Source organism: Pundamilia nyererei, unplaced genomic scaffold, assembly GCF_000239375.1.
Source record: "Pundamilia nyererei isolate P.nyererei 1_Seehausen unplaced genomic scaffold, PunNye1.0 scaffold00064, whole genome shotgun sequence".
Classification (NCBI taxonomy): Eukaryota; Metazoa; Chordata; class Actinopteri; order Cichliformes; family Cichlidae; genus Pundamilia; species Pundamilia nyererei.
The window spans coordinates 3076407-3098399 of record NW_005187465.1 but is presented as its reverse complement, the minus strand read 5'-3'; the positions used below and the strand labels follow the sequence as shown (position 1 = coordinate 3098399).

Below are 21993 nucleotides of genomic sequence, written 5' to 3'. Positions count from 1 at the left end.
GGGGGGGGGAGAGCGGAGGTAGGAGAGTGGGGGGTTGTGGGCTGGTCAAACCTGTTGAATTACTGCCACTTTTTCCGTGTGTCACTGACATATTTGCAGTGGCTATAAAACCACTAGTATTAAAGAGACTGCAGGACTGCGTTTAGCCCTTATAGCTGCCTAACTTGAGAAATACTTGGAGTGGAGTGTTCATGCTGAATCATACACTAACAGGGATGGATGAGAGGATCAGCCTGCATGCAACCTTGCAGATATGCTCCACAGGTACACGACAATGTTTCTTATATAAGGGGTATTAGGCTTGTGAGCACTGCTGGACACATTAAACATACCTTTTGAGATGCTACATGAACTTCAAAGTCAAAAATAGTGTTAATCAAAACCTCCCAGGCTTCATCTCTGTCTGCAAAAAACATGTATAAGATGCTGCTCAGATCTGTTTTCTTAGAGTATAAAAAACAAAGAAGGCACACACACAAAGATTTTAATGTTGGTCATGGGACTCTGGCAGAGGGTGACCCAGCTCCTCCTGTAAATAATTTAACCTCAGAGTTATTCTTCTTTGCTCTAACATTAACATGAGTGCTGGTGCACTGTACAAAATAGGACAAGGGCTTGCTGCCAAGACAGCAATTATCCGCCACCCCTCAACCTTGTCCCGCAGACTCCCTGCTCCAGGGCGCGCACCGCTGCAGCATTCTCCACAGCAGGAAGGAGCTACTCCCTGAACCCACCGGTGGGCTCCCATCACCTCACACTGTATCATGCAATTAATTAACCAGCTGAGCATGTTCTGCATGCGACATGAGTAATTCGGTCCACTTACACTTTGTCTGTGAAGGCCGGTGGTTGGGCTTTGCGAGCGGTGTGGATCACAATGATGAAGACCACGATGAGGAAGAGAGCGAGGACTGCGCCCATCACAGCTCCTGCCACGGTGATGGAGTTTGACCTCTCTGCTTGAGACTGGTCTGAGACAGAGAGGACAGAGAACAGTCCAGGATACCACCAACAACACAACGATGACAGACCACTAACATCCTGGCAGTGAATGAATCAAAGTGTACACACAGTCAGGCGTCGATTCAAAGATTCTCATTCATAGTCCCAATTTACAACATTTAACCCATAAAGACAATTAGAGTAGAGCAACAGCAGTTTAGACCTAGAGGTAAGGAGAGTAAACTAAGTTGTTCCAGTTTATTTTACTTATCTTATGGAGATAATATTCTGCCCACATTAAAGATCTGACTATAATTAGAAGCACTACTTCTCTACAGTATGAGAGTCCAAACTGCTGCTGTCACTTTGGTTGGTGCTACATTGGGTCAGCCAGACGACTGCTCAGCTGTGATTGGTTGTCACATGCATCAACTCAATTATCAAACAGTTGTAGAAAAAGAAAAAGAGTCAGGAGAAAAATGTCACTGCTCAAAAAGGAAATCAAAACAAAACAAAACCCCTCCGACCTACACTTTGCAGGTCGCCACCCCTTTTTGTTTGTTTTTACTTCACTATATTTGATTGAGCTCTAAGTCACGCGCATGCAAAATGTTTGGAGAAGCCTACCTGATTAGCCTTTATTTAGCCACCCAGCAAATTCTTGTTTAAAACACTACCAGCCATCTCAACAGCTGTGAAGGTTGAAGTTGTCTTTGAAGTAAAGACTGAAATAACAACTTTTGATGCTTTCTGCCTTTTAAATATGGCTGTTTGCTGTTTGTCATTTCAGTAATTCAGATATGTTAGGTTTGGGCTGTTGGTGACAACTTACTCTGAAATCTGAGTCGGAAAGTTGAAATTTTGTGATTCCCAACTCTGCCTTGCAAATTTGTATTCATTATATGCTTATTTCTTTATTTATTCATTTATTCACTTTCAAACTGAAACAAGCATCCTTGAATTTTTAACATGGGTACCACTGTCATTTCTACATGCTGAATATTAAGCTAGTAGGCTAGTGGCGTGGCTAGTGTGGGAACAGTTAAGCCCACCATAATGCATTATTGCACTTCTTACAACTTGTCTTGTTAAACAAATAAATTGCATAAATCTGTGACACACTCCTTTACTACTTTTAGATTTGCACAGAATAACAAGCTCCCCAAAACTGAGCTTTTTATTGAGCCATTGCACAAACCACAGCTGTGCAATGATCTGATTTTACTTTGTAAAATCAAGTTGAAACTGAGGGTTTTAACCCTTTATTGTTCAGTCCAGACTGAAGTATGCTAAAGGACTACTTGGAGAAAGATTATGCATACTGGAAGCATGATCTTTGGTCAGTTGAAACATGAATAGAGCCCTTTGGCCACAGAGATAAGAGGAGGAGAAGGGTACAACTCAAAGATCGCCGTTCCCACAGTTAAACACGGTGGTGGGAGTATTACACTGTGGGGGACATGTCAGTGCGCCGGGAATTGGGAATCTCATCAAGGTGGAAAGATTTTGGAAAGATGTGGAAAGATTAAATAAACATGGATGTGTGACAATTTCAAAAGAAAACCTCAAGCAGTCAGCAGCAAAACTGGATCTGGCTAATTAGTTTGTCTTCTAACACAGTGGCCTAAAACATGTCACTCCTGGTGAAGAACTACCTCCAGAGGACCAAAATAAATGGTACTGATTGGCCTGCACAAAGCCCTGACTTAAATTGAAAATCTGTGGGGTGAACTGAAAACCAAGGTCCATGCCGTTAGACAATCAAATCTGGAGGAGGTTGAGAGATTCACCAAAGAAGAATGGGGTGGATGCGTGTTAGTGGCATGTTGGAATTAGGTGTTTAGCAACACTTGGGAAATACTTTTTAGTTTAGTTTTCATAGGGAAACTAATAATGGTTTTCTCATCTGTATATTTCCCAGCAGCTACAAAGACAGTTTCTCTTTTCAAAAGAAAAAACAAAATAACAAACACTACTGGCCATGAAAAAAAAAGTGCTGATACTTTGCTCCCAGTAGCCTTTTACTGTGTCCGAGTCTGTACTGGACAGCCCTGTATTATTGGTATTCATGAAAGGGCTTTTGCAATTTAACTGAGGTATAAAAATGCCATTTAAAAACTCTGTTACTCACTAAAAGTTCACTGTCAGGGTTAAAACACTGAATCCATCCGTTGCTTTACCTCAGTCTTGTGTGTGTGTAACAGTATTATCAAAGTGTTGAATTAGCTTTGTTAGAACATATGCTCCATGCTGTCCACAGAGGGGATTAAGGATTAATCGTGATTAGGATGCATTAAACTCGCAAAACAGCAAGCTTTGGCAAATCAGCAGTAATGTATAAAACCAAATGTAGGACACTAAAGGAACTGAAGGACAAAAGGTGACAGAGGAGGCATAAGCATAATGGTCAATTCCCCTTGATTTAGCTCTTGAGAGGGGAAGAAAAAAAAAAATCAATGTGCTGAGATGAGAAATCTAAATAACAGTTCAATTATGATGCATATTGAACAAGCTGGGATTTCTGAGCTCACCCCCGAAAGTCACTTCTTCCGCCTCCTCCATTCCTGCCGTCCTCTAACGGTTAATAACCATTCGATTACCTTTGATGGCTGCTGAACTATGTCAAGAGCCTCTTGAGTTGATCAAAACGCCTTTAAAAATGTAGTTCATCAAGCCGGCTGCTTTAATGCCTTGTGACAGACATTTTCAGGGGACCTGCACAGGGTGGCTGCTTTAAAGCCACAACGCATGGAGCAGCTGTAGGAGTTCATTAACGGAGGTAGTGTTTCGTGCATGCTTCTAGCTAAGAAATATCGAGGCAAATTGTACTCAGAAACAATCCTGCATGTTCCGCCCTGACATTTTCTCCTCATTGTTTTAAATACCATGTATTCTGGGGAGGGGTGGTGGGCCTCGGATTACTGGTGTTAGTGGTGGATCAACTGCCCCACACTGGGATCCGGCTTTTTACCGTCCCTTCTCGAGTCTCTCCCGCTTCAGCACTTCATCACACAAACAATGCTGCTGTGAATCCAGCAGAAGCACATGCTGATCAGTGAGGTCAGTTTCAGACGGACCCTTTCTGGCCAAAACAGAAGACAGACAGAGCGAGTTGGTCAAACACCGCCCCCCTTCCCACCGATACTTAAGGCTCAGGGGTCACACTATTGCCTAGACAACAGACCCCCCTGGGAAGCAGATGCTGGTGTAATAACGATGGGGGGGGGGGAGGTTAGAGCAGCATTTCAGTATTTTGAGTTTTTGTGATAGTTACAATGTGATGCCACCTCTGCTGGGGAGTTAATATCAAAGTCTCTCCCCTCACTCACAGTTGTCAGAGCTGCATCCCTCTGCGCTGCCTGAGACGTTTGCTCACTCCTTTGTGTCTTGTGAAAAGTATCCTTGGAAACTGTTGTGTCGCAGGCAGCGAATCCGCTGATCTTCTGCACGAGTGTCTCAAACAAATTCAAGCATTGGGGGGTGACATCATACTGCCACCGAGCTGCTTCCCCATGCGTTTTCACACTGCCCTGTTTCAAGGTCAGGATGAGAAACTGCTGTGACCATGATAAGATCTGTAGGAGACAAGACAGGTCAGCTGATGAAGACTTTTATGGCAAGAACGTCTTGAGGACCTAGAGTGCCAGCGCAACACTGAGTCACACTTGTATATGTCCTTATAAGCCAGAAGAGCTCTCTGTAGTGCTGCAGGGAGTAATGGGCCATTTTCAGTCTGTCTGCACGAGCTGTCACAACAGCACAGCCCAGCTCTGAGCTCCACGCAGGCCCCTACTTTGTGTGGCCAGGTAGAGCTCGTAGGACGACAGCCTCCATCAGCAGCTCCAGATGAGCTTGTTGCCATGGGGACAGTCAACGGGCTGGAGAGCAGGGACTTTGGGCCAGTCAGAAACACTCAGCGTTTAATTTTACCAGCTGGTAGACAGTGGGAGAAAGACATGGGGGTGGGAAGGTGGTGGATTTACAAAGGAGAGGTGCTGCAGGGGAGCGCAGGGCCTTTCTGTCCTGAAACAAAGCAAACTAGGACTATTAATGAGGGAACCTCGAGCACATGAGGTGCTGGGTCTCCCCCGACCACAGGAATACCACTGGAGATCAACTGATCAGTATTTAACCAGATGGCAAACGTAACAGGCTAACATCCGAAAGAAATATTTGTTATTAAAGTGTAATGAGGATCAGTTGAAGTGAAGGAGGGGAAAAAAAAAAGAAAAAAAAGAAAAGAAAAGGGAATTACATCTGTGGTGTCCCACATATGCATACTGGATTTGAGAGGTGTGTGTGTGTGTGTGTGTGTGTGTGTGTGTGTGTGTGTGTGTGTGTGTGTGTGTGTGTGTGTGTAGGGGGGGAGGTTATGCAGCATTACGCGTTACGGCGCTAGAGATGATGTCATTTATAGATGAACAAAGAGGCTGAGACTGAGCAGTCTGAGTAATAGGAAGCTCAAAAACCTCCAGAGAATAAAAGAAAGAAAAAGAATTCACAGGTGCTAAGGTGCTTTATTGAACTAAAGTATCTCAAAGAGATTGACAAAATAATGTTTGACTGCTTTTGATGACATAAATATTTTCCCTCGTTCAAGAAATGTACATTTTCTGTATATACAAAAAACAACCCACAAAAAAAAAAGAAAACCCCCCTGAAAAACCAAACCAAACAACATGACTGCAAGGTGCTTTTCATTGACAATTTGAGACTGAAGGTAATTATACATTTCTCTGAATAAAAAAAACAAAAAAAAAAAACAGTGGCTATACAGAAACCAAAACCCCTGACAGAACAGTACAGAGGATGCAAGTCATTTTACATCCAGATGTATTCAAGCTTTGTTTTTTTTTTGTTTCTTAATGCCTTTAGGTTCGGAAACATACTGCGTTTCACTGCCACAAGGGCAGAAAGAGTGAATTTGGCACTACGAATTCCTCCTAAAATACAGAATGCAATGAAAATCAAAACCCAGAGGTGACACATCAGGTCATTACATACGCAGGTAAACGATAAACACATTTCTGCTAGATATCTAAGGCACTAGGTGTGTATTTCTCAACAGAAAGTGAAGGGCATTTCTCAAGGTAAGGATATTGATGACTGATCTCTATACAAAATGTCACAGTAAAACTGTACTTCATTAATCCAAGTGCAGGGCTTCAAACTGACGAGCCAAGCAAAAAAAGTCTATCGATCAGAGGAATTTCCGTTTTAGTGCATAGGAGCAAACACAACAAGGGTTTAGGCTACCGTGCTTCCTGTTAGTTTCTGCATTTATGTGAAAGTGACCAGAAGGGCAGACTGAATAGGTGTCAGCAGCGGACCAATACATGTAATTATTCAGTCAAAATGAGGCTACAGGGCTAACAAATGACCAACTGTACATTTCTGTGACACCTCCATTAAAGAGTCATCCAATTTACAAAGACTCACATTCTCAATTACAACCTAGCTGTGCAGACCCCCCCCCCTATAAATGCTTTTTCATTTCAACTACTTTCTACCAAGGAAATTAGTGCAAATTAAAACCTTTCGCTAAAAGAAAACATGCTCAGTTTTCAGAAGTGTGAACATGATTCAACCTTCAGGAAGTCATAGAAATGTGCACCTTCAGTCTATAAATTACTTCTACTGTACAGCATTCAAAAACAACATGAAACACAGTCAGGGGCCAGAGTCTCAGACTGATAGTTACAGTGGCTCATTATCAAATCTCATGACGACAACTGCAGCCGATCCACTGCACAAAATTCCCACCCTGACAGAATTTGTGAAGGTTCATTATAACCCAACTAGCTTCGATTTTGACAACTGTTACTCTAATGTTAAAGCATCTTCCTCCCCCCCCTATTTCGGGCTACAAAACCCCCGTTTACAACAGTGATGCATTAGTCATTTAAGTAAGCTAATTATCAGTTGTTATCTAGTCGGTAATACGAATGTGAGACACTGTCATCGTCATATATATATACACAAGTTAAACAAAGATTTGGCATCTGGCAGAAAATACTGTATAAGTAACCATACTACTAAAGTTGGCAAGTATTCACATCTAGTGTATATGAAAGAAAAGTCAGATCTCTTCCATGCAGTCTGGTGAACAGGTGCATGTGCCAAAATACTCTAATTTTTACGTTTCTACAAAAACCTAAGTTTACCTTTAAATCCATTATAGCTTTGTTTGATTCCTGAACTACTGGGGCTGCAGAGCCCAATGACACTAACACGTACAATGCTTTCTCCGCAGTTTAATCACAGTTCTTGGTATGGCATGTGATTTTTGAGAGTCCTGATTGGCAATAAAAGGTGACTGGTTCTAAATGAATAAAACATGTTTTTGGGGAAAAGAAAAATCATAGGGTGTGTCATTATCATTTAATAGCTACTCAAAGGATAACTGTGTTAAAGATTTAATGATGATGGCAACAAAATATTGTCTCCAACTCCTGTGCTGTGGAGTTTAGTCAAAAGTGCTGATAATCACAGGTGAAAGTGACAACACAGCCATTACAAAAACTACATAACACTTTTTAAAAAAATTTTTTGAGTACCAAATGTTTAAATCGTAAATGAAATGGTGAATGTCTGAGCATGCGGCCGCACACTCCAAACAATACATGTCACAGATCTGTGACACAGTCATGTCTTGTTTCTATAGATTACTCACAGTAGACAAACAGTCCAACGTGGTTGAGTGTGGTAGTGTGTACTGGCTGCATGGTTTTTCTGTGCTACAAAATACTAAGAGGCCAGCTTACGGTGGCTCCCATACAGTAGCCTCTTTAAACAATGCCCCTGCTGATGGCACTCTTGAAATTCCAAGAGTCCTGGTTTAGTGCCAGGCTTAAACTTCTCAAAGAGATCCATTATCATCCGATAGACAACATGATAATGTGGTTAACTAAAGGGAATGTTTAACCTGAAACACTTCCCAAAAACCAGCAGCTTACATAAGTTCTAATAAAAATGATAAACTAGAGAAATATTTTTCCAGGCTTCAAGGCTTGACCGATATGACAAACCCAGTGTGCTGGCACAGCAGACTGTGCCCCATTCATGTAGCCCTCCTGCCTGCTCTCTCATCACTGGGATAAAAGACGAGCTGAGGACAACCTCGCTCACAAGGTTTACACAAAATGTGCCAAAACCTTACTGGTCAACTCCTCAAGCTCAGTTCTTCCATTGTGATTTACCTAAGATTTTAGTACAAAACAAAAAAGGTCTGATGACTCAGCAATCCATTACAAAATCCTGCAAAAACAGCAGTTCAATAAATCTTATGACCAAGAGTGTGTTTAGGTAATTAGTCAAAATGGAATTCAGATTTCTCAGGAAGACAAATCCTGTTTTAAATAAACTGATGTGCGGCGGCTCAGCTGTGTCTTACTGAAGAAAAATGACCATCTGAATTTTATGGATTTACCTGCAATAACTACATGACATCATCTAATTGCACTAAGAGGCCAGAGTTCATTTAAACAAATGAGTACAAGCAACATGAACACAAAAGGCAGAGTTTGTGAAAAAAAACTCTTCTCTCAGACAATCGTGCGTGATCTTAAAGCCACCGGGGCTTCTGCTCAGTAACACATTAGTTATACTCAATCAGCTGTAGCAGTCCATGTTGTAAGGCTGAAGCAACACATACATCGGCTCTTTTGTTAGTCCGCACATGCACCGTCCACAGGCTGCCCACACTCAAAACAGAAATGTATACATTACATCTCAAGTGTCATCCAGGACGCTTGAAAAGAAAAGAAAAAAAAAAAACAAACAAAAAAAACATGTTAACTACAAAACACACAGAGATGCTGTGTGTGCATACAGAAGAAAATAATGTGTTTTCCCCTAATTTGATAAACAAAACTTTCCAACTCATGTTGCATTTTTTCGTTCCTGCAGAACTAGGTACCTTGTCAAACATACCACTCCCTGCGTGAAATGACTGAGCCATCTTTATGAGATACATAATCACCGTCGGGCCCGCTATCGTAGCAGTCGTCTGACATGTAGGGGGAGCCGTTTCCCTGTAGTTTGGGTGAATGAGGGTATCTGACACCTCTGGCCTGCTGTGGACTAGAATACTGTGTGTGTTCATGATGGTGATTCTGTTGATGACTGTGGCGCCTGCTCTCCCTCATTGCCCTAGTGTACCCATTAACAGGATACTCTTCTCCGTTATAGTCACTATGGTGGCGGCGGTCCCGCTCCTGCTTCAGCTGGCGGTCGCCCCACTCCTCTCGATCATGGTCCCGATGCTGAGATCTGCTGCCAGCTTTGGTAGGATGGAGTTCGTGCTGAGTGGGAGCTTTCTGGAGATCATTTGGGCCCAGGTACTGCTTGGTGTAGTAGTTCCCATGAAAGGTCTGCTGCTTCCGTAGGTAACACACACCAACCAGAGACAGCAGCAGCAAGAGGAATAAGGCCCCTCCCACGGCCCCACCCACTATGGAACCAAGATTACTTTCGGGAAGGGCTTCAAGTGTGGGGGAGCTCAGAAGGACGTGGCCCTTATCATCCACAAAAGTGGAGGAGAAGCCAGTTAGGACAGGAGTGGTAATGGTGGAAGGCATGGTGGGAGGATCTAATGGAAGGAAGGAGGGTGAGGGGGGGATAAAGAGTGAAAGACAGAAGCAGAATGTCAATGCCAACTACATTTTGCTAAGAAGGAAGAGGTTGACTAAAACATCTAAAACTATAGCAGAATCAGGTTTGCATATTCTCACTGTTACAGATTAGTAAGTAAATATAAAATTGTATCACAGAGAACAATGGCCTCACCTATTAGATGATGGATTAATGAGAAAAGTTGGATCTAAAAACCTGTCCTAATCACTATATCCTCACTATGTGTATTGTTAAGCATACTCTGATTTTCAGTAATGTCTTTTCAGATGCTCTTAACAATAAAAGCATACTCTCTGCCAACATGGACAGCCGGCTACTCATTCTTACTATGCTTATTTGAAAAATGAGTGCATTGTAGAGTAAATTCTGCATGATTGAGTTTGCTTTGTTTCTTTGACCGCCAGAAAAACAGGAATGCACACAGATGTCCAGCAATGTCACCACCACACTGCACTGTGTTTCTATGTGGTGTAGTATGCTGTGCTTACATACTTCATTCCACTTGAAATGGAGTTTATTGGGATTGAGGTAACTGTACCTAAGAGTTAGTTTGTATGTACCCAAAAATCATAGCACTAGATCTCTGTAAAGTTCAACGAGACACCACAACATAACAGCTATTCTCTTGTGATCAAAAAAGGAAAAAAGCAGGTGACAGCGATAGCAGACCTGACATGGCTCAAACTGTTACTTAAAATCTTTAAGTTAAGGTGCATTCTTTTACTTTGGGCAAATCAGGCCATGCCATGTGTTCAACACTTTGTTTTTCATAGGCTACAACTTTTGGTATTTTTGCTAAATTAAAAAACCCCCATTGAAAACACTTATGGATTTATCTCTATCATAAATCAAAGTCTTTAGAAACTGTCTAAAAGGATCAGGTCATGTTTTCAGCTACTTCTGTATTAATTTAAACTAAAAAATAAAATAAAATATGACAACAGGCTTTGTCCCTGTTGTCCCCTCAATCAATTTGTAACTTCAAAGTATTTGCACATGCTGATGGCAGCTCAGCACATTTTCTACATGCAGAGAGAAACAAGTGACTTGACTACATGATAAGAAACACCAAACAGTACCAGTGATGTCCTTAAAATTCTGCAGTCTGTAGGGGTTATCAATGGTATAAGCAGATTATTTTGGGTATATGTTTTAAATGATCAAGAACATACATTTAAGACCCCACTTTTCAAGTATAAACTTTCACTATTCCACGAATAGAACACCAACCTTAAAATGTAATGGATTAGTGGTTTTTATCCACAAACAGACAAGCCAAAGGCTATAATTATAAGAAGCTAGAGTAATGGAAAAAATCTGAGTCTAAAAGCTTTAATGGTGCTGCAAAATTGCTCTGCCACTTTAACCCTGGTGCCAGGCCAGATGTGAGGCAAAGATTCACATCTGAAAGAGCAAACACATGAACCCGGAGGTCTGTGGTCTCCAAGTATGTGAAATGTACAACTCCATGAAGAGTGAACTGATGAGTACACCCACAACACGACACACACACACACACACACACACACGCACGCACAATGGAGGGTACACCAACATGCATAAGCTTGTGAACACCCGTACAGGTCTCTCAAAGGAAAATGAAATATGAATGATAAATAATAAATAGGAGTTGAAAAGAACTAGTTAATGTTTTATGAATCTGGGACATCATCTCACAGTGAGGCTGCAGGCTTTTGCCTCTCACTGCATGACACATGCAGGAATAAAAGAAACACAGAAAGGAGGCGAGAGAGTGATGAAAAAGGAAATCACATCATAATCAGAACTTCATTCAGAAAGAGAGCTTCCACTGGCAAGACAGATTTTGTGAAACCAAAGGAACATGCTCATCATTCACAACAGAGAGACACGACGCACTCAGATGCCAAGCCAGCAGGACAGAGCAGAGGCAGCGCACTGTGGTCTGAAGAGGCCAAAATTATTTGCAGCTGTTTGGCCCAGGAACTCTCTTTTGAACATCTGGAGGCGTAATGTTAATCAAGCCTAATAAGCATGCAATTAAGACCAAATGTATTAATATCAGTATGAACACAGTGTACCATGGGTGATTACTTGATAAACTGTCAGTATGTACAGAACGAGCGAGAGTGATAGTGTCACATTTCAGTTTGAAGGACAACGACACAGGCACCGATACCCTCTATGACGTGCAAACATGCACAATGCTTCCTAAGGGAAGAGAAGGCACTAGGAGTCAGCTTTGTTCCGGTGTGTATACTCTGCTCACCTTGTATGAGAATACGCACATCCCGACTGCGGAGGTTGATGTCATTGGCAACCTCACACCTGTAAACGCCAGAGTCATTCCGCTGGAGGGGACGCAGGAAAAGCAAAGTGCTGTTTATCATTTCCACCCCTTCAGGCATCTCTCTGTCCAACCTGTGACACACAAGAGACAGAAACCTTAAGACACGCAGAGGGACACACAATTGATTGGGACATTTCATGAGGAAAGCATAATAAATTATCATTTGAAAATTATTTCAAGGATGTGAAAACCTTCATTTTACTGTTTATTTTATATCAAATGTAAAGCTCTCTTACTAAAATATCAGAGTATAATACAACCTAGCTCGATCAACAATTGGCCCGCTGGGTCAATTTCAATCCCAGACAAACCGTAAACGTTACACACAGACATACGGATACTCATACCTGATCCATCTGAAGTGATGAGCTGGCGGGTTAGCGTTGGCTTTGCACGTCATTTGAACATTTTCCCGGCCTACGTACCAGTCTCCATCATACCCAACGACGGAGATATCAGGAGCAACTGAAGAGAGAGAAAAGCAATTATGTGACATGACCACAAAATGGCCAGACACAGTAAATGGCCTTAGAGAACAGTGCTCCAAGTACAACCATTTTCCTGGTTTGTCTGAAGCATTATAGAGAGTCTGAGGTCAGTAATGGGCTAAAGACATAAGCTTGCAAATATGCACTAAGATGCTAGATAATCTATAAACATAATCTGCAGAGAGAAGCAAACATTCATGAGTGCTTGTATATTGCAACGTTTTTCACAATCCTAAAAGAACCATCAACACTACACAACTGCAACCATGAAACGGTGCCCCCCCCCATTTTTACCGGTTTACCGTTTTCATTTGCACATTCATTATGAAAATAATGTAACTGAAATATTGCGTTGACATTGCACAAATATATTCATTAAGGTGCTCACAAGGTTTCTGAGAAGTCATCTGCACCACCCTGGCTCTTCTGCTGGTATGCATTTGTTTCACACAAATATACTATTACAAAGTAAAAGATTTTGTTACATGCAAAAATTGTTGCCACATTTTTTCCACTGTTGCATTCAGTGAATGAGCAGAAAATCCTTTATAGTTACCATATGTCACAAAGCAGTAAATCAGAGCAAAGAAAAAAAAAGTATCTGTCAAACAAAGACTTTGGAGGTGGTCACTTTACTCTTTTCATAAGTTGGTAGCACATGTTACGTAGCGAAATAGCTGTACTACGCTGAGTACATTTACTGTGGCATCTATGGGATTTGACTGGAAGAGAACACTTTCCAGACAACGAATATTAAAACATAATCAGCTTTTTGGAGTTTGTGGTTGTTTTTTTTAATTTAGTGAAGCTGTGACACCACAAGTGCAATGGGTAACTGGTTTAATGATTATCGCAATCTTACAGCACAAAATCTTCTCTTACTAACTTACTAACTCTGGCAGGAACAGAATTATTAAACACATTCTTCACATATTTATTATTCTTTCAGTTTTTAATTTGTTAGCCCACACCAATCACTCACAAGGCACTTACACTGCACATTGAGCTGGTAGGGGATCCTGAAGTCATTCTGCAGAGCTGGGTGGCGGACCACGCAAGTGAGTGTGTTGCCCTGAACATGACGTGTAGGCTGCCAGATGTAACGCACTTGTGTGCTGGTAGTACCATTGGGTTCATCAAATAGCTGCACCTCTGACTGGCCAAAAAGGTTGGACTCCCAGGACACTTCAGCAGGTGGTCTGGCTCGCTCAGCGATGCAAGTAGCGACCACAGTTTCATTGCCACCATCAATCAGTGCAGTTGAACCAGCAGACACGTAAACCTTCGGCTCCACTGTTATTAACAAGAGTGAAAACAGAATCAACAGAGACAACAGTAAAGACTTTGAGGTTGCTTTACTGAGTTTCAAATGTTTACAGTACACTGATATTTTTCCTGCATTATTAATTGCATTTTATTCCTTTTTGTCCAAGTTAATGTTAGCAGCTAGACCTGTGATCTGTTCTGTGAAAACAAAGAACACTCTAGGCATCGAGAACGCAGAGTAACTAATTAAATGACTCTCAAAAGACCGCAATTCTGCAATGTGTGATATATTGGAGGACGATCTATGATGATCCTGTGGATTTCTGTTTTACGTTTGTTGGCTTCTATTCACTTCACTATAATAATGGCAACAGCAAACATACATAAAGTACTATTCTGTTAAATAATATCACAAGACATGACAATTTGTTTTATAAATGCAACACAAAACTAGAAACACAAGATTTAACCTGCACATAAAAGCTTTCTATGCAAGCATCAGGAGTAGATGCTGACTAAATTCGTTTTTTCTGTCTTTTTCTGGACCTTTTCAGTGTATTCAATGCATGATTGCACATTTTGTAGAGTACAGCATGTGTTCACGCACGAGGGAGGACACATTACTACCTACATTGAACATTTGAACACAAAAGAGCATAAATATTAAAGATCAAAAAACAAACTTTCCTCCCAAAAAGATTTGGACAGAAACATAAAAACTGAATAATTGATCTAATTATTTTATCTCTACCAAAAACCGCCTAAAGGAAAGCCAGTGTTTTCTCAAGAAAAGTATATCAAATGAAGACACACACTTACCAAGTACACTGACTGTGGTGGATGCTTGAGTATTTCCCAGAGGAAATGTGGCTACCTTACAGGTATAGATCCCGACATCAGCAAAGCCCACGTTTTCCAGTACGATGGTGGCATCATGGGAGGAGGGTGAGCGGAAATACAAACGATGGATGAATTCTGGAGGGATGGAGGTGCCAAACTCCGGGTTGTACACAGCCACTGTGACAGAGCCTGAAGGCAGACGGCGCTCCCAGGAACTCTGAGTAAGAGTAAGGTTTGTGCCAACCTCCACCCTGCATTCTAATGTCACATTCTTCCCCAGCACGGCACTCACTCTTTTAGGCACCACCACCTGGCTGCACCACACACCTGCCAAAGAGACACACAAAATAACACTGATATACAAATCACCTTGTTAATTTGTAAACAAGGGTTTAAGGACACCTGCTGAAGTGTCCTGGGAGTCCAACCTTTTTGGCCAGTCAGAGGTGCAGCTATTTGATGAACCCAATGGTACTAGCTATTAATAACTATTTTTGTGTTGTTTTTGAATTCTTAACTGGCGAAACTTCAAGCAACTAAAGACGGAAAAACAAATGAGTACAGAATCCAGAGCCATTGTGCTCAAACTACGTGGGAATTCAAAAATACCATCATTGAGAAGAGGGTATTTCTGGTGTTACTTCTGGCTTTACTAGTTAAAAAAAAAAAATCAATTTAATATCTATACAGAACTATCTGACATCTGTGGGTATCAGACTAGAATCCAAACTTGATCCTACCACAGCAGACACTCGGATCTTCAACAAATAATACAGTTTACTGTGTGATTCAGTGTTCCCATTGATGAGTTTGTTTTGTTTCTACAGTGTTCCTCCTCCTGACCTGAATTCAGGACTTCAAAGCAGGCTGCCTGTATGCGTTTTGTCCAAATATAACTAACCCATGCACTCTGTCACCTGTGCTTGTCAGAAATGTGGCATGTCTTGAAAGCAGGAGCTCAGTGTTGTGGAAGGTCAAAGAAATATGAAGACAACAGACTGCGACCGGGCAGGGAGAGAAGGAGGAAATGGGGAAAAAAAAAAAAAAAAGGAAATGGTGAAGGGAAGAGATATGCTAACATGATGACATCATCGATGAGAGAAGAGAAAGCTGAGCGTGAGGAAAAGCAAGAGAGAAGTCATATAAAACACAGGGGAAGGAAATGCACCATCAGGATTCCTGTACAAAAAAAAGAGGAATTACTGGTTTAAAAATAAAAAATAAATAAACACAACACTGCAGGACTGCCAATGCCTTCAACTACGCTAATTGCAACAAGCTGCCAGCAGGAAGACATCATCATAAATCAAAACCTGCTGCGCTGCTTGGCAACAGACTTCAAATATTCTATTGTTGTTTTGCCAAAAAATAGCTCCGTCTCTGACCAATCTCCCTCAAAAAGGCCATGTCCGCAAATACTGGCACAGCCCAAGGAATTTTTCCTACCCCTACAATATGAGAAGCAAATATCTGTTTTCTAATGTTACCGTCACTGGAGCCTTTTGAGTTGTGTAACAACACTGTACTTATTTATCAGTTTTTCTAGTTTTCACTAAAATTTAAGATTCATTTAATTACAGGTTAATCATTAGGACTTCCAGATGACAGACAACTCTTGTAATCAAAGCTAAGTTGCTTATAATGTGACTTTGTCATTATGACATAGAATAATCTACCTTACAAACTGCAGTATAGATTGTTGTGCCCTTAGCGTTTCTTTGTTTGCACTTTTGGCTGAAAACATACATATGTAGCTATATTCGAGAAACAGGATGACATGTAAAGTAGGGGAGCTGACAGGCAATTTAAGAACTTTAATATGCTATGAACACTTTAAACTAGGAAGTGTGTCATCAATGAGAGTTTCGCTTTGGAAACAAAATGGAAAATGAATTTGCTTACACTTTTCCTTGTCATCAGAAATATCCTGATATAATTTAGGGCCTATGTCACTGACCCTCGGTTGCAATCAGGTTCATGTGTTGGTTCTTCAGGCGCTAAAATAATGGGTTCTGAAACCTTCTGGCGAGCACTGCTCTGTAGCAACATTTGTGTAACGGCTCGTTTGTCTCCCTGTGTTTATTTCCCTCAAAGTCCAAAATTTTCCAAACAGCGCTCCTTCTGTTTTATTTATCAATCAAAACCATTTGGAGAGACTCTGTTTGCCATCTGTTTAACATACTGCTAGTTGACTGGAGAGAATGGAACAAGTCACTTGAAAAGAATCGCACCAAGAGTCAGTGAGAGGGCAGCATGGTGTGTGTGTGTGTGTGTGTGTGTGTGTGTGTGTGTGTGTGTGTGTGTGTGTGTGTGTGTGTGTGTGTGTGTGTGTAATGGACCAAGAAAACCTGCTGGAACTGGTGCATCAATACTCAGGATAAATATAATGGAAAAATACTGGTGACTGCCAGCGCTACCCCTCAGTCTCCTATGTTATCAGTCTCAAAGTCCTACGTTTTTCTCAAGTTATCACATCCACAAGATTTCACTGAGATTTAAAATTGTCCAAGATCTTTAATAGATGCACTTACTGTATCAATTTGAAAATCCTACATGACTTTGTTCTTGAGTTAACGTATTCACAAGAATTTCAGAAATCTTGACTGTTAACCTTGAGATCGATGTCACTGAGGTTTAAACTCATCTGAGATTTTTATTAGAAAGACGTATGGCGTCAATTTGAAAATTCTACGTCGCCACGTTCGAGTTATTGCATTCACAAACTTGGGTGACGACAATACCCCATCAGCCTTTTATGGCTGACGGATACAAAATGACATTATCTCATCGAAGCTCAAACATTTGTGAATTATTTATCTACTCGTATTAAGAAACTAACAACATTTTCATATTGCTTTCAAATATTACTATGATTTAATCATTACCATTAAGCTCATTACATGGAGGTTTGCTGCCATCTGAAGCCAGTTTTCTGTCAAACAATGCTACACTACTCTGGAGAGAGTAAAATGATTTATTAAAAGCGTGACTGTAAGCTATGTCTATTCCTTTCTACAAGCATACTGAGCTTATTCACAAATGGAAGGCACCACATGTTTATGCAAATAAGAAAAAATTACAAATACAAGATGGATAAGGATGACTGCAAACCAACCATCAGCAGTCGAGCTACTCTAAAACAGGCGTATGCCCTATTTCGCCTAACACACAGTTAACAACTTCCTCAAGGGAGGAAAAGCTGTTCAGAACATAAAAGAATACCCCACAGCAAATGTTTGCTATTCGTTCAGATGCTCAAATTAATTAGAAAGTTCCCCCAAACAGAGCATCTTCGAAACAAGGGAAAGCCATCTAATTTGACACGAGATGCATGTCACCACAACAAGGTTTAGAAATAAATATCAATATTGATTAATACATTGTGTGAAATGCCAGACTGTAACTACAGTACAGCACACTGTAAACAAACCTTTTCCTGGAGTTAAAAGAAAGCTCGTTGTACAAGCTTTTGAATGACTTGACTAAATTGCATGAGTGAAGGCATAGTGAAGGAAGAAAGCAGCACTTTTCCTGCACTGAATGTGTAATGGAGAGGTATAGCGACTGCATTAAATTTTTATTCGTGACATGACGACAACCTTACATAAGCGTGCCCTCGTTTTCTCCAACTCTGAGTAAAAAGAAAAAAAAAAGTGAAGAGAAAGTCTATCAAATCTTATGTGAAGTCTATCTTCACATAATAGCGATTCCTTCCCTCTCCTTTTGATGCTCTCAGACAGCAAAAAGAAAGTGTTTTTTTAGATCTTGCAATCCTTAAATCCTCAGAAAGAGCAGAATCTTCAGACACTTTCAGTTTGCTTTGCAAATTCAACACAGTCTCTCATTGACACAGAGCAGAAAACAGATTATAGATATCCTGGCATCAAGGACACACTGCTCCCTTGGGACATTCTGCTACTCATTCTCACTTTATTGGGCATTACATGTGTGGCAGCAATATCTTGGTACAGGACACCATGTCTTGTTAAAAGTGGAAATCACAATATAATAGGTGATGGTTATAGAACCGAAGATGGAAATCCAGTTTTGTAGAGAGGGACATGAGTGCATTAAACACCTGTTTAATAAGCTGATCTTAACCCATAGTCACATCAACTTCTTACTTCAAATGACTCCGTCTTAAAATGGCTGTCCATCAGTGGTGAATCAGCAGGAGCTATTCAAGTTCAACACTGAGCTAATCTTTGTGTGCATGTTGCAGTGTTTTTCTTTTAACTCCAGGAGAACGTTTGGAGAACATCTTGTAAAGTTACATTTTTATGTTGCCTGTACAAATCCAACACCACAATTGAAAATAAACAAACAGATAAAACAATGAATTGAATGTTTCATATTAAACTGAAACCTTGAATATTAAACTTGAAAATGCTGCCATAAACACCATATTCAAACACATACACATAATAATGGCAGTTGCCTAATAATTATGAGAAGCACTTTGCTCACCCTAAAAAAAATAAATAAAAGATAAATAAACAAAGCACAGATAAACCTATTGTGTGTGCCATTTGAAGTCAAAATTTCTGAATTTCCAGTTAGAATTTTATTTTTGATATACATTTTTTGTGCTTTGAGCCTTTATTGTGATAGGCCAGTGAAGAGAAGGCAGGAAAGAAACACCCAGCAGAAGATGGGCAGTACATAATCTCAAGGTTGACTTTGAACCTGGGTTTCTGCATTTGCCTTATGGCATCAACCCACTGGGTATGGCTAGTGATGCATGAATGGCTCTATGTTGCAGTTTTTCCTTGCTTTTTACTACAGGAACACGTTCAACTCTGGAGTGGTGTCACTCCCATCTCTGATATCCAAGTCAAATGGGACACATCATTAGTCATGGTGAAAACTGTGCAGAGCATTGCTGCAACTGATGGCTACAGCCACAGTTCCCACACAATAAAAGTAACTGTTTCAGAATCACAACATGTTGATGACAGCACATTGTTACAAGTTTAAAATTTATGTGACCACTCTGTGATATGCCCACATGCCTCTCTCTGAGGTGCTAAGCTAAGTTTGAGGCCTCCTGCGTGTTCTGGAAGCTTTGCAGAATAGTTGGCATGATGATTTTGGCTGTTGAACCCGATTATCTGAAGCTCAAGCACAAATTATCTTGATTGTGGGGTGGGGTCCTACCTCAGAATGGGCCTTCAGAGGTGTGACTAGCCCACAGTAAAGGCAAAGAGTCTGTTTTACTGAAATCAGTATATGCCCAATCCATATTCCAGTCACAAAAACATTATTTTTCTCCAAAACTACAAGAGAAACCTTGATTTCCATACATGACTCTTGGTGTATTTTTTCCAAACACATAGCACCAGACCTGTTGCTGAACTTGTACTTAACACTTCTGCTCCACATGTTGTTATGACATCTATGATAGGTCTGGTTACTTTTTATTCATCATATTTTATGTTTATTTCCCTTTAAGGCCTAAACATTATTAGCCATAAATGTATATGCATCTATTTTGCATTCAACAAAGACAAGGTCAACCTCCTCATTGAAATGTACCGCAGTCTTAGAGTGAGTCAGTAAACTCATGTCAGGTCTTTAGAGAGTTATGGAGCTTCACTGGGTTTTGGTGTAGTGTAGGAGACCAGAGCTTTCTTTGGTCTGCTTGCAAAACTACAAGAGAGTCCCTCTACTATCAAAACAGGGATATGGTGCTGGTGTGTCCACACAGGTAGCCTACAGTGGCATGTGTACCTGCTTTTTTGTTCCCCCCTCTAAGCAGTGTATACATCTACTTTGTTGATGCGTTTAGTCAGTCTCATGGCCCTTTAGATATGGAAAGATTGCTGAGTGAAGTAAAGTGCTTGCTCTGATTCACTCTAGCTCGGGATACCTGGCTGCAACTCATCATTATTCTTGGGCATGACAAAGATTTAATTATAGATGTTCAACTGGAAAAAAAGAAGAAGTATATTTTGTTCAGATAGTTTTAGCATCATACTTGATTAAAGCAGTTTAGAGGCAGGGTTAGAGCTACACTGTCATATTCGTGCTTTTAAGTCAACACTTAGCACAAAGTTGGCGTGCTTCAGGGTGGAGTCAGGAAACTCCCCACTCCCTGATTAAACCATAATGAGCTCAGGCTCCTCTGCAGGCACATGGTGGCTGACCCTCATCCCGACCTGATGATGAGGGGGGCGGGGGGAGTGCTGCGCTAGCATTGTCCTCTCTGGTGACACGACTTGAAGTTCCTCAACATTTCTGCACGAGCAGCTGGCGTGACATACTTCACTGCATCATGTTACTTTAACAGAAACTGTTTCGGGAGCTAATATGGCTGCCACTGAGTCTGCAGTGACCTAAGTGCAGGCTGTGTAGCGGACGGTATATCTGACTGACTATCACCGCTCGCGCTGCTCGGCGGTTTCTCCGGACTGTTTCTATGGCAGCCCGGGTTCGCACCAGCATCCGCTGTGGTGGCGCTGGCTAGCTACTACTCCCGAGGCGTCGGAGTGAACTTGTAACCAAGTTTGGGGCTTTAAATGCCACCGGCTAAACTTGCTAGACTTGCGGCTTCAAATAAGCACGCGGCGGCAGCTAGTTTTGCCGACTGAAATTTATCCGTGATGCGCGAGACACTCACGCAGGCTCCTCACAAAACTTCTCTGTAACGTTGGTAGGACCCCCCAAAAATCACCACACACACAAAATCAGCACTCACCTGTAATACTGAACAAAAGGAGGAATAATGCAACCTTCCTCTGCTGTCTGAAGTAACTCCTTTGAGAAGACGGTAACATTTTCAAAAGCCGTGGAGCCTTCGACCACAGGACCAAAGCGTAGGATGCATGCCAATCTAACAGTATGTGCGGAACAGTGGAACCTCCTCAGCAACAACTCCGAACTGCATGCGGACTGTACCATCTATGATCGTGGAGCGGGGAGACTGGGGGCTCACCTGACAATTGATGTAAATGGTAATTTGTCGAGGTTCGACAGCAACCTCCCCCTAAAGGAATACTCCATTAGTATACACATTACGTCATCTCTGTTGATAACCCGACATATTATATTGATTCATCAAATCACTTCCCCCCCTTATGTGTCTTCTCACAGAATAAATAAATAAATCCACATCCTTTACGGCTGCCAAAAATATGAATTCGGTCTACTTTCTTTGTTTCTCAATAGGCACCAGGATTTACAATTAAATTATATCATATTTTAGTTAAAAAATAAATTGGTGGAAGGCTTGGCCTTTTAGTAATTAAACTTATTTTACATGCAACGTCTTCTACTCTAATTCTTTAACATCGAAATGTAGAAAAAGCATTTTTTTATTTGACATATGTGGTCTAACCATTGACTCCAGACATTCACCACCATTTTGAATTTGAGCAACACATTCAACCAATCCTATCAAAATTGGATTACATTTCATACCATTCAACCCTTTAAATATTCTTATAAGTATTATTTGATATGATTGACAATACTTTCACAAGGCAGCTTCCTCCT

The 21993-nt window shown here is 41.0% G+C and overlaps 1 protein-coding gene across 2 annotated transcripts in view; it reads right to left on the bottom strand.

The window, feature by feature from the left end:
* nectin3b (nectin cell adhesion molecule 3b) overlaps nt 1-21404 on the bottom strand; it is a 25732-nt gene extending 4328 nt beyond the window's left edge. The window contains exons 1-6 of one of the 2 annotated variants that reach the window (XM_005735614.1): nt 21197-21404; nt 14479-14826; nt 13387-13686; nt 12253-12370; nt 11825-11976; nt 827-971 (exon numbers count right to left, since the gene is read on the bottom strand). In XM_005735614.1, the coding sequence (XP_005735671.1) occupies nt 827-971; nt 11825-11976; nt 12253-12370; nt 13387-13686; nt 14479-14826; nt 21197-21275 (1142 nt within the window). In that variant the 5' untranslated portion in view covers nt 21276-21404. Of the gene's footprint in view, nt 1-826; nt 972-8740; nt 9533-11824; nt 11977-12252; nt 12371-13386; nt 13687-14478; nt 14827-21196 lie in introns of those variants that run through there. The other variant, XM_005735613.1, reaches the window with a different exon arrangement.
* Between the last annotated feature and the right edge of the window lie 589 nt (nt 21405-21993).